Source organism: Pocillopora verrucosa, chromosome 11 (assembly GCF_036669915.1).
Source record: "Pocillopora verrucosa isolate sample1 chromosome 11, ASM3666991v2, whole genome shotgun sequence".
NCBI lineage: Eukaryota > Metazoa > Cnidaria > Anthozoa > Scleractinia > Pocilloporidae > Pocillopora > Pocillopora verrucosa.
This window is the reverse complement of record NC_089322.1, coordinates 14,852,923-14,867,629: the sequence shown is the minus strand read 5'-3', so window position 1 is coordinate 14,867,629 and position 14,707 is coordinate 14,852,923. Positions and strand designations below refer to the sequence as shown.

General features: G+C 38.9%; 1 protein-coding gene across 1 annotated transcript; it reads right to left on the bottom strand.

The window, feature by feature from the left end:
* Positions 1-340: 340 nt before the first annotated feature.
* On the bottom strand, positions 341-10,308 carry LOC131794570 (uncharacterized). The gene is made up of 9 exons (XM_059112092.2): positions 10,186-10,308; positions 9,614-9,709; positions 8,853-8,912; positions 8,127-8,177; positions 7,119-7,196; positions 6,669-6,737; positions 5,591-5,659; positions 4,849-4,917; positions 341-4,389 (listed from the first exon to the last, which is right to left on the bottom strand). Exons 2-9 carry the CDS (start codon positions 9,678-9,680, stop codon positions 1,445-1,447), a joined length of 3,408 nt encoding a protein of 1,135 aa, XP_058968075.2. The 5' UTR covers positions 9,681-9,709; positions 10,186-10,308; the 3' UTR covers positions 341-1,444.
* Positions 10,309-14,707: the final 4,399 nt, after the last annotated feature.

The following is a 14,707-nucleotide window of genomic DNA, read 5'->3' as shown; positions in this document are numbered from 1 at the left end:
AGAATACGAGGCGTATGTTCCATTCGCTCTGGCGTTCCCCAATTTTTATTTTTTACCGGTTTTAAAAATAGGCAAACGTAAAATTTGATTTTCACCCTTTATTCGGTGGTGGGTACGGGTGGGGTTGTGAGTGATTGCCTTTCTTCCGTCGCTCCTAACAAAAGAAAATGATGGTTAAACAGTGGAATCAATTTATTGAGCAACAGATTTGTAGTTGTATCTTTTTTCCTTTTATTTTGCACCGGACCTCCAAATAATGGTGGAAGGGGGGAGGGAGAAAGAGAGAGTGTTGTCATTAGTAAGTTTCTGTTTCTTCCGTCGCCCCAAACAGTCGAAATCAATCAATCAAACAAATTTATTACAGTGAGTATTTTCTCAGTTCGTCATAAATTGAATATTACCTTCTAAAAGAAGTTTTCTACCGTGAAAACTAAGATAAATTAATTTGTATTAAAACTTGATAACTGATTAAGTGTCAGAGTGTCTCTGAATCTAATCTTTCTGAATGATTTGTCTTTGATCATACAGCATATGGTGTAGTTTAACAGACTCTTAAATCATTACGAGCCTCCTGTGATAGAAAACGTTACTGTAACGAGGCGATAAAAAAAAGCTACAGGAAAGCTTACAGGTGCAAACAAACTCTACTGTTACTGCGTACTAAAATTAACTCACTCCAGTGTAAAATACTTAATTCTGGATCTTAAAAGATCCACAAAAAATCACGTCGGTGATATAATACTCATAAAAAATATGTTGTAATAACTCAGCAAAGGCCATATAAAAAAAAATTACCTCTTTCAAATTATGTCACACTTGTCTAGTCTAGTCTAACATGCTTAGTTTTAAATCTAAAAAAATGCACGTATAACCGAGTTGTTGATTAAAAACGTTTTGAAACAATCCAGTCAAGCCTAAGAATACAAAAAGCACTTCCTTCTTGTTACTGAGTATTCGATTTGACCCACTCTAATGTAAAATACTTAATTCTGGATCTTAAAAGATCCACAAAAAATCACGTCGGTGATATAATACTCATAAAAAATATGTTGTAATAACTCAGCAAAGGCTATATAAACAAAAAAGTACCTCTTAGAAATTATGTCACACTTGTATAGTCTAGTACTAGTCCCACATTTCTCTCGCACTAGTCTAACATGCTTAGTTTTAAATCTGAAAAATTACACGTATAACCGAGTTTGTGATTTAAAAGTTATGAAACAAGCCAGGAGAGCCTAAGAATACAAAAACACTTCCCACTTGTTACCGAGTATTCAATTTGACCCACTCTAATTTAAAACTGACTTAATTCTGGATCTTAGCAAACACATTGTTGGAGAATGTTTTTCAAGTAGTAGTTTTGTTGAGGTTAAAAGCTTCTAAGGATGTCGGGAACTTATCCTTTTTCAAATAGTTTTTCATGCCTTAGCTTCGTAACTAACAACTATGGTTGAGATTTATAGTGACTTATCTCAAAATCTCCACACTTGTTCATGCCATCGGGTGGCTTGCGCTGCTCCTCCAAAGCCTCATTGACAATTAGTGCCATTCCCTCAAGTTGGTGCAATTCTTTGTGACAGTGAAGAAACCACTGGCCTGGATTATCAGAAAGAAAATTGATGACAACGTAGCCGCCAGCAGGGACCATTACTGTGTCCTTTCTTATCGTGCGCCTATTGATGGTAAAATTCATTGGCTCCGTCTTCCAGCTTGGTCTGGTACAACTTTCGTTCACACACCCTTCTTTAGTGCAGTTAACATCAGCGCAGGATATATCACTGTTGCGTTTTTTAACATAACCAGTGGTATCGTCATACTCTGGATATCCGACGGCAACTACATGAAACGTATGGCCATGGAGATGAATTGGATGAGCACTAGGAGAAGCACCAATTGATGAAAACACCATTTGAACAGTTTCGTTATATGGAATGTCTATCACCATCACACATGAGCACTCGAGTGTCGATGGATTGCAGTCAGCCGTAAGGTTACAGATGGTGTCTTTTTCTCGAAAATCGTTATATTGGGTTTGGGGTGGAAAGGAAGGAAGAATAAAATTTCGCCCGTTCACTGAACTAGCTTTAGATTCACCTTCAAAATGAAAATTGATGAAATGTGTGCAATTTCGGCATTGGCTGTTAGGGTTTGCATTTGGAAGTTCCCCAGGTGGAGTTCGCTCAAGTAAACGCAGCTCGTCTACATTAGTACAGATGATGTTGTATGAACAATGAAAGTTCTTAAATGGGCAGTTCACTGCTTTGCATGGATTCTCCTGGGTGCACACTCTGAGAGGAGAATTGTTTTTGATTTCTTCATATCTATGCGACGGCACATTGGCATCTGGATCACGCGAATCGCTACGCCGTTTGTAGTGCAAAATAGCTTCTGCCACATGTCCTAGTGACTTGTAAGGCGGCCCTTGGCCACTTTGATCAATCTCCATAGTCTCGGCACGAATCCAGTAGTCTTTTATTTCCTCTTTTGCATCGAGTAGAAAGTCGTATCTCTCTCCGGGATGGATCATGATGTAATCAACCTTTTTTTCGGGTTCAATCCAATAGCCGTCAGTGCCGACCACAGTCAGTTTATGGCCATCAATGGAAAAGCTGTAAGAATAAAGCCCTTGGGCTCCAACAAGCCGAAAGCGATATATCTTTCCGGACTCAACTGTGAATATACTCAGTCTGGTTTTGTTGTATGGAACATCATCATGTCTGCCTTTGCCATTTATGATTCCAGAAAAGTAGGGAATAGGTCCAGCCCCGCCATTGTCAAAACTACGTGTACCACTATACTTTTGATCAGATGGAGTAGGCACTTCGCCGTGCGGCTTGTCTGGATAAAAGCCTAAGTCGGCTTGGCTCTGTGTGAACAGGTCTAAAGATGCCTCCACCTGCCAGTCTAGAAGCGTTAAAGTGTGTTTATCTGGATTATCTTTAAATTCAACTTTCAGTTTTGCTCGTATTCGGTCCAACCTTGATCTGGTTTCTTTGACTACAAGTGCACCATAGAGGCCATCTGTTCTCTGAGCGCCACTGTGGGAGTGGTACCAAAACGTGCCAGCAGGACTAGCAATGTACTCGTATGAAAAGCTTGATGATGGTCCTATTTGACATTGAGTGACTTGACCAACACCATCCATCCAAGGTGTTCCTTTCTGATGCATTCCGTGCCAGTGAATTGAAATACCTTCAGTGGTGAGATTGTTGTGAACGTGAATAATAACCTTTTGCCCTTCCTGAACTATTAAGGTAGGTCCAGGAATTTGTCCATTGACGGCTATTACCATACGGTACGTTTTACCATCTACAAACTGAGGATAAGTGCATTTGGCTAGGTCTAATGTTGAACATGTTCTATTATACTGCAGTGGCAAAAGTGTTCCGTCTTTATCGAAATAATAATTGACTCCCTCGGCTCCTCGCAAAGCTATTCCTGTTGGTTCATCGACCGACAACTTTTGATAGCTGGTGAAAGTTCGAATTTCGTCAATTTCGAGGTTAAAAATACATACATGTGCACGCTTCTTGCATCTACACGTTGGATTGCCGTATTCACAGTTGACGGTCACCTCATATTCCCACTTTAGCCTGATGTCTCTCGTATTGTAACTTCCAAGCTGTGGATCACTTGTCAAATCCATGTACTGCTCCTCACCAGTCTTAGCAGAGGTGTGAATGGATGATATATACCAATTTTCATTTCCTTGATGATGAGGCTGTAGTCGTACTTCCTTAATTTCGGATATCGAAACGCACCTTTCGGTTTGAAATCGGCTAACGAAGTTCAGCTCTAGCACAGAGGATTGGCTTCGTAGCTCATATCCTACAAGTTCTGCCCTAAGTTTTTGGTCCTGCATGAGAACAAGGATAAGGAAGTAGCTCTTTCTATCCATTTTTGAGGAACCATCTCCTTTCATACCTCCCTTGGTCTTTGCCTCAACGCGTATGTACGTGATACAGGATCCTGCGACAGCATAGGTGAGGAGGTGTTCTTTGGCGTGGTATGAGTGATGACGTTCTTCATTGCCGTCCACCCACATACTGAAGCCTGGATCACTGGTCAGCTTGGTGAAGGCTCTATGCGATCCCGCGGTGTAGGTATCGATTGACACAACGTACCATCTATTATTTCCTCGAGCCGTGAGATGAACTTTTCTTATTTCTTTACGAGTGCAGATGAGTGGCGGGTCAAAATCACTTTCGGCGTTCAAGTCTTCTTCGTGTCGGTGACCTTGGTATTTGCTTCCATTAAGCTCCGCCTGATGCACTTTGCCATCACTCAGAACGATCTTTAGTAGTAGATTCCCTTTAGGAAGTATACCTCCCGAGTCATGGAGCGGTTGGTTACCCATCAATGCCACGACTTTTACAAAAGCGATGTATCCTATGAAAAATAAATTTGTTACATTGTCAAATAAGCAATTACTTATATCTTTGGTTTCAAACTACTCGCTGAAAGATCATATTCACAAGAAATTTCTAAGGGCCCAAATTTTGGAAACTGATTAGGCCTTTTGCTCGATGTTTGCTTAAACCAGTCTCTTAGGTGAAAAACATTTTTCAAATCATCAAATTGCATGTTCACTGTCTCAGATCGTCGAGCGTGCATCCAAACTGCAAGTGTTGGCGTTTTACACCAGGCCTCTGTGTTTCTATCCTCGAAAGTTTCCAACAAGGAATGAAACTGCAGTCTCTCGGTCATGGCTCATATCCTGTCTTTCATGTCTATCGAAAGTCGTGCTATACTAACACTCCAGATTTGGAGAAAAATCTACACGTGCGATGTCAAATGTTAGGGATAGGAAACAGAAAATGAGAGGGGATGATAAAAATGTCACTTTACCTGGTTCAAGAGGCATGAAATGGTCCTCGTGAAGATTCCCTGGCTTGCCTCGTAACTCGTTCAGCCCGTCTAGACAGAAAGAATAAATTGAAAAAATACAGCTGACTTTGAAGTATTAAAGTGGTGGTAGGAAGCTATAACTTTTAGCTGTACCTCAATTAATACTCGGTAAGTAGTGCGGATATATCGAGTCATAACTCCTACTTTATCATCAATTTTTGACGGATGAGGAGTAAGAGTGTGTGGGAAAAGAGGCAGTTCAAACATTTGAAAGTTTAAGGAACCCATAACTTGGTGTCAGTCTAAAGTCGCAACCAACTGGCACCATGCAATTTCACTTAGTTTCGCTGGTTGGTTCTTCTTGGTGTCCTACATAGTACAAACTATTTTGGAGTGACTTGTTTGATGAGTCATGTCAACCAGCTTTTAACCCGGCCTAAAATGCTGCAGCTATTTAAGCCGGAACGGTTTGAGTGATGCTGAATTGGAAAAATTCAACCCACCAACTCATGTCAGTCCAAATTGCTGTAATCTTTTGTCACGTAGAGTCCTTTGCGAAACATTTGAGTTTAGGAAAAAAAGTCAGCCTTTAGGTTGCTGGCCCAATAATGACTTCCGTCATACACAACCATGACTATTTCGAAGTCATCTTTCATTTCGCGCGTATTCTAGTATCCCTGAGACAGCTAAGGTCGGTGGTTACTGATTGAAATGTATATTTTTTGCTTAGGAATCTACTCACTTTCTTTAGGAGTCTGAGAATCCAAATCGGGAAATACTCTTGAATTCTCGAAAACTTCTTTGGCTCCGTCTGAGGAGAGAGTTAATCATGTGTGAGGATCTTCAATAAAGGAGATGTAATTCATAGACAGTCCAGTATGAGAAAAGATAAATATAAAAAAGCTAAGACTTCGAATTAGATGATAATGGGGCAATTTACCAGCTAGACTCGCATTAGAAAATCGAATACCTACAACAAGAGGCAAAAATAGTTGGCACGCTTCCCTCTACTAAGTGGTCGACAATCCTCCACTCAACACGATGGAAAGCAATCTTATAATTCATCTCTAATACGTTATTTAAAAGTCCCATTTTGTAACCCCAGGCAACAGTGACATGGGGGAAGAGGGGGAAATTAATGAATGGATAAAAATCAACAAATAGTCGAGCGTGCCAAGACTTTTGCCACTCGTTTTAGTGGTAGTAGTTATTCTTCTAAGCCCAAATCACCCCTGAACGGGTTAAAATGAAGCTAATGCAATACTTTTCCCACTGTTACTTGGTCCCTAGGTCACAAAACCAAATTACAGGAGCATCCGAGCACTGATAGGGGTGATTTGGGTATTTCGTATCAACAGTTGATGCTTTGGGCCCTAATGATTTTCTTCGACTTGAAAAGAAAAAAAAACGTGATGCCCAAATATCGAAAGTTGTAATAAAGAAAACAAACACCTAAGTGCAAGGGTAAACAAAATGCATATTCTCCATTTCGTGTTATTTCCCTACTCAGCAACTTGCATACAGGATGTCTGAAACAAGGATTGTTTTATTGAAAAAATTGTGCAAGAGCTCTTGCCCGAAAAAGAGCGTTTTACTATAAAAAATTTTTGTTTGCATGTACCAATCTTATTATAATATATAGGAAGAGAATCCCTAACATTACCTAAATCCCTGGACTTATACACTGACGTCAATTATCTCACAAAGCTTCTTTCGTTGACAATGTTTCTTATTTCAACTCGTGAGAGACGATTTGCGCGCCCGCTCCGGGATCTTTGATATTTTTTGTGTACGAAATGTCTGGCTTGTGATCACCTTACCTTTGTCGGAAATTTGGAAATTATGCTTGGAAAATTCCCTTGAATTTTCGAAATCTTCTAAGGGTATGTCTGAAGAGAAAAAGAAAATTCAAATGTATTTACAACCACACCAAAAGATCAGAGTAACATAAATGATAACAAACAGCCGGACCACCACAAGCAAAAAAAAGCGTTGCTAAAGTACTTCCTGCCGAATTATAGGCAAGTAAAGGCAACAAAAATTCAGGAGTAAGCAATTTATCCTGTGATCTATGTAGTCCTGGGTGCTTGCAGAATACAACTAATTAACCACTTAAAGAAAGTGGTACAGCCTGAATCTAAAATGGCGCGTGCACATTTATGCGATCTTTTGGCCACATTCTGATTTATAGCTTCGCAACCATGATTATCCCATAAGCCTCTGCGCACCCGCTGTCGCCCCAGGCTTTCTCTCTTTTGAAGTAGACTTACCAAATGGTTCCTCGATGTCTTTTATTACTCCGTCCTCTTCATCCTCGTAGTCATGTTTCTCAGACTCACGTGGGAAATCTGAACGAAAAAAATTGAGGCCTATGAGTTTCTTCCAAAAGTTCCCTACAAGTTTCTTTGGAGATCAAGTTGTCACTTAATTGTTAGATTTGTTTTTCCTAAATCTACAGATATTCTCAACAAAGAAGCGTTTGGCTATACCATGTTTTTGACAATATTTAGGAGAAATTACTGAGTTTTAACGTTGTAAACATTTTTAACGGACTACTTAACCATAAATCTTAGTGCATACTACTGAGTAACTCATCCAAGGTTGTAACAATATACTAAGAACTGGTCCTGAAGTAACTAAGCTTTAAGATGAGTTCCACATGCACTATGGCCCTGTTAGGGTCAAGCTTAAGTCATCCTTCATTCTTGTTGTATATTTGTGTATCTTGGTTGAGATTGTAGCCATTCCAGTTAAAAATCGAGATTCAATGATGAGCCTCAGAGAAAAGATAATCTAAAACAATTTTTTTTGAATATCGATAAATAGTTTACTGTGTATGGTTCTATCAAGAAATTATAAACTGTTTGTAATCTCTTGGTCTTACATGATCACCAAGGAGATTAAAAGATTTGAGTGAACCTACTTTCATCTCTATAGCGAGATGTCAGAAGTGATAAACAGGTTCGCGAAAACTTAATGACAAAAAAAACTGGTCGGTAATAATATTCATCTTGAGCAAATTATCTTCCCTCCCCTCCCCCCCCCCCTTAAAAAATGCATGGCCAGAGAATGTTCAAGAAAGATACGTTTTGCCACAGCTTGCAAGTGAAACTTAGGTTTCAGATCCTTTTCATTAACCTGAAGACGGGAGAAATACAATGAAGACAATGAAGGTTGGGAGTCGGGAGGCGGGAGAATGTTGTGCGGAAGGAGGGAGACTGTGACCTCCCTGTCTCCCCCTCCCCCATATGATCACCAATGAGGTCGAGTTAACTTACCCATATGTACTTTGATGTAGTCCTCCTCTCTTGGGTCTGCGTTTGCGCCAACTAAAAACGTAGAAAAAAATTAAGTCACCTCAGCTCCACAATTAAAGTAGACTTATACACAGTATTACAAGCAATGTTTTGCAATTGGAAGACTGAAGAATTCTCAACAAAAGAAAAACGAAAGATTTCTTTCCATCAACATGAGGCAGGAGATTGTTACCAATGGAACAGTTTTAATTTTATATGCGTATTATGTCTCATAGCCTTTTGTTAAGCGAGTGAAATAAATATTAGAAAATAAACCTTAACAGGCAAGTAAATGGCTAAAAGAATTCTCTGTAACCTTTATATTTTATTAAAGGATAGTGTATGTGCTCGACAAGTAAAAAAAATATTGAAAACATCTTTCTCATAAGTAGCCAGCTGAAGAGAGGATATATATCTTTTCAACAATTTCAATTTTACACTAATCAGAGACTTGAAACAAAATTGCAAACTGCGCTTTATTCAAGTTACTGTAAGAGTCTTCGATTGCATTCATTTTTTTAGGAGGTGAGATATTATTCATATTAAGGGAGTGGTAATTTCGTATATCATGACTACAGCATTTTTAATCCGGCAATCTGATCTCTGAAATGCCAGATAATCTGCAATGAATTCCAGTGGCAACCTTTGGGCTTAAACGAGGAACATGAATACGAACACGAGTGAAAAAAAATTTGGAAAAAAACTTACTTATAAATCGTCTGTTGTGGTCAGCATCGCCAGGATCTACCTTAGGCTTGAAGTGTGCGGCTGGAAACAATGTAAGAACGAAATGAATAAGATGAACTCTATTATGACAATTAGATAAAATTACGAACTGTTTTCCGTAAAAACTAGACCCCCAAACCGAGCCCTAACTCCTGTGAAGAATTCATTCTTTTGGGAACAAGTCATTAATTATCACCTGGGGGGAGGGGGTGGGGATTGAGGCTGGGTCGTTGCGCCCGTTTAGGTTGAGTTCTGAAATGAGTTTCTCGAGGGCTTGTGACTGTCAGAAAGTCTAACAAGTTAAGGAAACTCGTTCGAATAATAGCTCCGAGCATTTTCCGAAGATTTTTCAACTCTAGAGTCGCGCACAGTTTGTGCCAGACCTCATTCGAAAACAAAAAGAACAGTAAAGTTCACTCTTAATTCAAATAAAAGCACTTAATAGATGTTATTAAGCTCCCTTTGTCCCCGTTCAAACCAAGATAACCAGACCGTTTCAAAATACGCTTATGAATAAATTGTTTAGTTTCAAATCCCAGACGTCAAAAGGGGTAAAAACAAAAGAGTGGGACACAAGGCGCAGCCAAGTGTTTCACTGATGTTTTTGCCTTATTTCTAGGTCATCTGTAATCTTTAACTGAACAGAACCTCGGCAACATGGAATCTATTTGTTTTATGAGGAATAAAAAAGCAAAATGTTTTTAATGGTAACGCTATTTATTTCATAATGATTCATTTCTTACCTGAGACACAGCATTCAAGAACACACATAGCCACGAAGGCAAAGGCAAAAACTACAGAAATCTTCATTGATTTCTCTGTTTAACTGTCGTGGATACCTAAAAGAAAACAAGAAGATTTGATAATGGAAGGCTTGTCGTTTTACCTGCGCAATTTAACGGTCAGCTTTGCGCAAGTGTCTAGATAAGCGATTATAGTTGCGTTAGCAAGCGTGGAAATGATCAAGGTGGGGATGACGTCTTTCCTTTCTTCCAAGACCAAGCAGGCGAACGAGTGAACTGAAAATCCAACGACTATCGCCCAAAAGAGTCCAATTCGAGAATCATAAGGATAAATCATGGTGGTATAGGCTTTGAACAAAAATTCATAAAGCAAAAAGGCGCTGCTCTTGCATAAAGGCGTGCCTTGAATTTTGCCGCGATTCCCACCACTGTGCATGTTACGAGCAGTTTTTTTCGCCCAGAAAAAACAATCTCTTTGGTAAATTACCTGATTTGAAAAAAATAGCCTTAGCTCTTCATATCTCGTTAACAAAAAAGGAGAATGCATGATACAGAATCAAAAGCAAACTTACTTTGCACAACCGACTCGTTTCAAGAGTATGAAAGTCTCTTGAATTTTCCAAAGTAGCTCTAACAAAACTGAACAACTTGTGGTCAAGAGAGAAACTTAACAGCCTTTTCAAATGAATTTAGAGTCAGCTAGAGTTTGTTAAAGGAGGTGCCATCGCTTTTGTGTTTATTTAGCCTCAAGCGATAAACAATTGAGTGTTGTTTTACTGGCTATCGTGCACACTTTGATGACTTTGTTTTTATCAAGTACTGTCATCCTTTATTACAGTTACAGTTACCAGAAATTATCAGTTTTCCTGAGTATCCTATCAACATAGCTTTCCAGAGTTAAACTTAAAATGTTGACGATGTCAAAGGGGTTTTTCCAAGAAAGATTTAAATCAGCTAACATGACTTCGGAGCTCTCTTTTGCCATTCGGAATGGACGATGCTGACAGACACTTCCGAATTCTTTCTGACATTATTTAGAGGTCATTCAAAATTGAATAGGCAAGCTTATTGAAGAAAAAAATAACCAGGGAGTTAAGCGTCACATCCATGAAAATGAATCCATTTGTCTTTATCATAACCCAATACTAAAGAGGTGTAAGTTATAACGCAGAGGCACTACTTGAGAGGATTAATGCTATGAAATTGGGAAATCTGATAACTTTCAAATGTAACATGGTATGATTGTTGCCAACATTTCATTTAATTCCATTTGCGTGATAAAAATGTACGTTTGTTCAGTGGTACGATGATTAAGTTTACAAAGAGTACAATAATGGTAAACAATTACTGACTTTTTAATAAAAAAAAATTCCTTGCAGGAACTATCAACAAATAAACTCTATCGGGAAGTAGTTGAATAAAACATTCCTTCGGAAAAAGGGATGATTGTTAATTGTTTACAGAAAGAAAGTTCTGCTCTCCTATCTTTCTCACGAAGATACTTCTGCTCACCGATTAATGGTATTTTTCTCTCAAAATATTTTGCTCTGTGGTAATTTCCCCGATTTAGATCACATACTGTTACCCTCCACTGCTCAGTGATCAACAAGCATCATTTGGTAACAAAGCTCTGCAGAAATAAAACTCAAAATGCTGTTACATGAACAAGGTTTTTTTTTATATAAAGATAGACTCTAATTCAGTTAACATGGCTAAGAAGCTAGCCTACGTGCCTCTTTTGAACGGATAGTGCCGACAAACACTTGTCTCTTTTTGACATTACTCAGATGTCATTCAGAAATGAAAAGGCAAGCTTATTGAAGCAAAAATAGAACAAAAAAGGGCATCGACTTCCGGAGCTGACAACTGTCATATGAAAATGAATCCCTGCGTCTGTATCTTACTGGCATGCAAAGTTTAACTTAATTTGAGTTGCTTTTTGGCGTAAGTTTGTTTACGCAGAAAAAAGGGATGCTTGTCAATCGTTAGTGCGAAGAAAGTTCTCTTAGCCCATTTATCTTAAGAAGACACTTTTTCTTACAGGCTGTTAATGTTTTTACACGATTTATGGTGCGCAACCATGGGCATGTTGCTTTTTAGCGTCAAATCAATTGTTTACACGAAAAAACTGTTAGTTGTCAATTGTTAATAGAAGGAAAGTTCTGCTCGTCTATCTTTCCTTGGTGACACTTCTACTCACTAATTTTTAGTATTTTTCTCTCAACATAAAGCTGTTTTTCTCTGTGGCAATTTTATGTGGTTTAGTACTGAGTTCCTGAATATCGTGCGTCATGATCATGCCTGTCTCGATGCACGAGATCACATAATGTTTACCCTCCACTGCTCAGTGACCAAGAAGCTTCAATTGGTGACAAAGCTCTTCAGAAATGAAACTCAAAATGATGTTCCTGCATGTACAAGCTTTTTTTTTTTGCAAAAAAATATTTAACTCAGGTAACATGGCGAAGGAGCTAACTTATGTTAGCTTATGAATAGCTAAGCTTATTGAAGCAAAAGCAATCTAAAACAGGACTTCAACTTTCGGAACTAACAAACTGTGACATAAAAAAATAAATCCCTTTGTCGGTGTCTTGATGGAATACTTAAGTGCCGCTCTCGCTAAGAGCGGTCCTCTCGACATCCCGTCAGAAAAAATTTCAATTTTTAATTTTAACCCATGAAAAGACACATGTTTCGAAAATAGTTTAGTTGTTCTCTAATTCTCTTTTTTTGCGTCGTCATAAGCCAAAAATGATTCTTGGCCGGACCACCCCTGTCGACAGTGATCGAAAGTGTAAATTTCACAGTTTTGTCCAGCGCGCAGTGACTGCAATAATATAGCTCACGGAATTCTATCTTACTACAAGTTACAAGATGCATTGAGTTAGTTTACAGACATAATATACGGGGAAAAATTTCTCAGTTCTGATTGGTTAAGATAAATGCAGTTTTCAGGTAATTAAGTGCAGAAGAGAGTTAATTCAGTGCAGAAGAGAGTTAATTCAGTGCAGAAGAGGGTTAATTCAGTGCAAAGAAAGAAACGAATCAGACATTCTGATTGGTCAATAATCAAAGAAACTCACAGATAACCAATCAAATGCGAGCCTTGGATGTCGCAACAAAATTTGAAAATTTGAAAATTTGCGAGCGAAACAATAGCCGGCGTTTTAAGTAGGCTTTCTTTCGCCACCGCAGCTGAAAAACAGCTTAAACAACGAAAACACTGTAAAAAGCACTGCTTTTTGGTTGTCAGTTTGGAAAAAGTGGTGTTTAGAGAAGGGAATTGCCGAGGAAATCGAAAATGACGAGCCGACCCAGCCTAACACTTTGCTCGAGCGATCCAACGCCGAAATTAAAAACAAGCATGATTAAATCTCGGAAACGACGATTCCATTTCATCGAAAGTGATTCGGACACAGACTGAACAATTCCTTGAACTGTTTAGTCGGACTTTGAACTTTTGAACACGTAATCACATGATTTTTCTCGTGCAATTTGGAATAAACAAGCACTTGTTAATTTTTTCAAAGACCACAAATTGCACTCGACCTACGGGCTCGTGCAATTTTGCTTTTTGGTTGTCAGTTTGGAAAAAGTGGTGTTTAGAGAAGGGAATTGCCGAGGAAATCGAAAATTCCGCCCTACGGGCTCGTGCAATTTGGTTAGCCTTTAAAAAAATTTACTCGTGCTTATTTATTCCAAATTGCACTCGAAATCATGTGATTACCTATACAAATATGGAAACTTCAGCTGAACTTTTTTTATACCAGCGTGATCAGAGGAGAGCCTTCTCTTCGACTATAATTTGCATATCAAAAAATTCACTAGTTTGTACGAAAGAATTCTCAAAATGCAGGCGTTGATCGGGCTGAAAAGCATATCAGTGCATATTTTATACACCAATGAGATCACCGATTACCTCAAACCCGCGGGCATATCTCTAGCTTTCATCCACTAACAGCTTAAAAACAACGCAAATCCATATGTTTGATCAATCGCGGTCGTGTCAAAGATCATTTGCATAATTCTGAATATTGACCAAAATCTCCTTTTGACCGTTCAGACTTCGTTCGTTTATCTTCTTGAGGATTTTTGGTTTTCATAAAAACTGAATGGAGAATAGATACCGAGTTGCCCTAAAACGATGCGTAAACGTGATCGGTCGTAACGCTTGCGCGACTTACTTTTGAACTTTAATATATTTTACTTTTGAAAGTAAACAAAGGTGATCGGAAGGCGCCTTCTCGATAATTTGCGTTGAAATATCAGATTGTTATATCAATCGCTGTCCAGGGGTGGTCTGGCCAAAAATCATTTTTGGCTTGAGACGACGCAAAAAAAGAGAATTGGAAAACAACTAAACTATTTTTGAAACATGTGTCCTAATTAACAATTGGTTCATATGTCAGCGTGCGTTCATCGAGATATGAAGCACGCGGGAAGTTTGGAGAGCACGAAAGATGCGTAAGAGCAACTCTAGCTTCTTAAGTGCTCTCCAAACTTCCCAAGTGGTTCATATCTCGAGGAACGCACAGCTGACGTATGAACCAATTGTTTTGTAACATTTTCAACCCGAAGGAAATTTTTTTTCTCGAGGGATTTGTTTGCTGACGTCATGAGCGTGCACAATAGGAATACGAAGCACGCTCGCGCAAGTGAATTTGATTAGACAAATTTACTAGCTATGTTATAAACCCTTTTCATGGGAAAAATAAGAGAAAACGTTTCTCCGACGGGATGTCAAGAGGACCGCTCTGAACGAGAGCGGCACTTAATTATAGCTCAGAGACTCTATTTGACATGATCAGCATTGCTATTAGCACCGATTAACAGCTGTCATCAGGAATTGTTATATACCTAGACTTTCACCCAACAAAACGAGCACTGTGATTGGTTGATTCTTAGTCACGTGCCCCTGATCAAATTCAAATGTATCCCGACCGGGATACAATTGCGCAGTTGTTTCCCGCGCGCCGAATACAACAGGATGTTTTTGCCATATGATTGTTTAAGGGAACGTCTAAGTACATAACAAAGCACTTACTGTATGGTCTCTCGGGACTGTATGCTTTCCCTCGAGTCCTGAAAAGGACT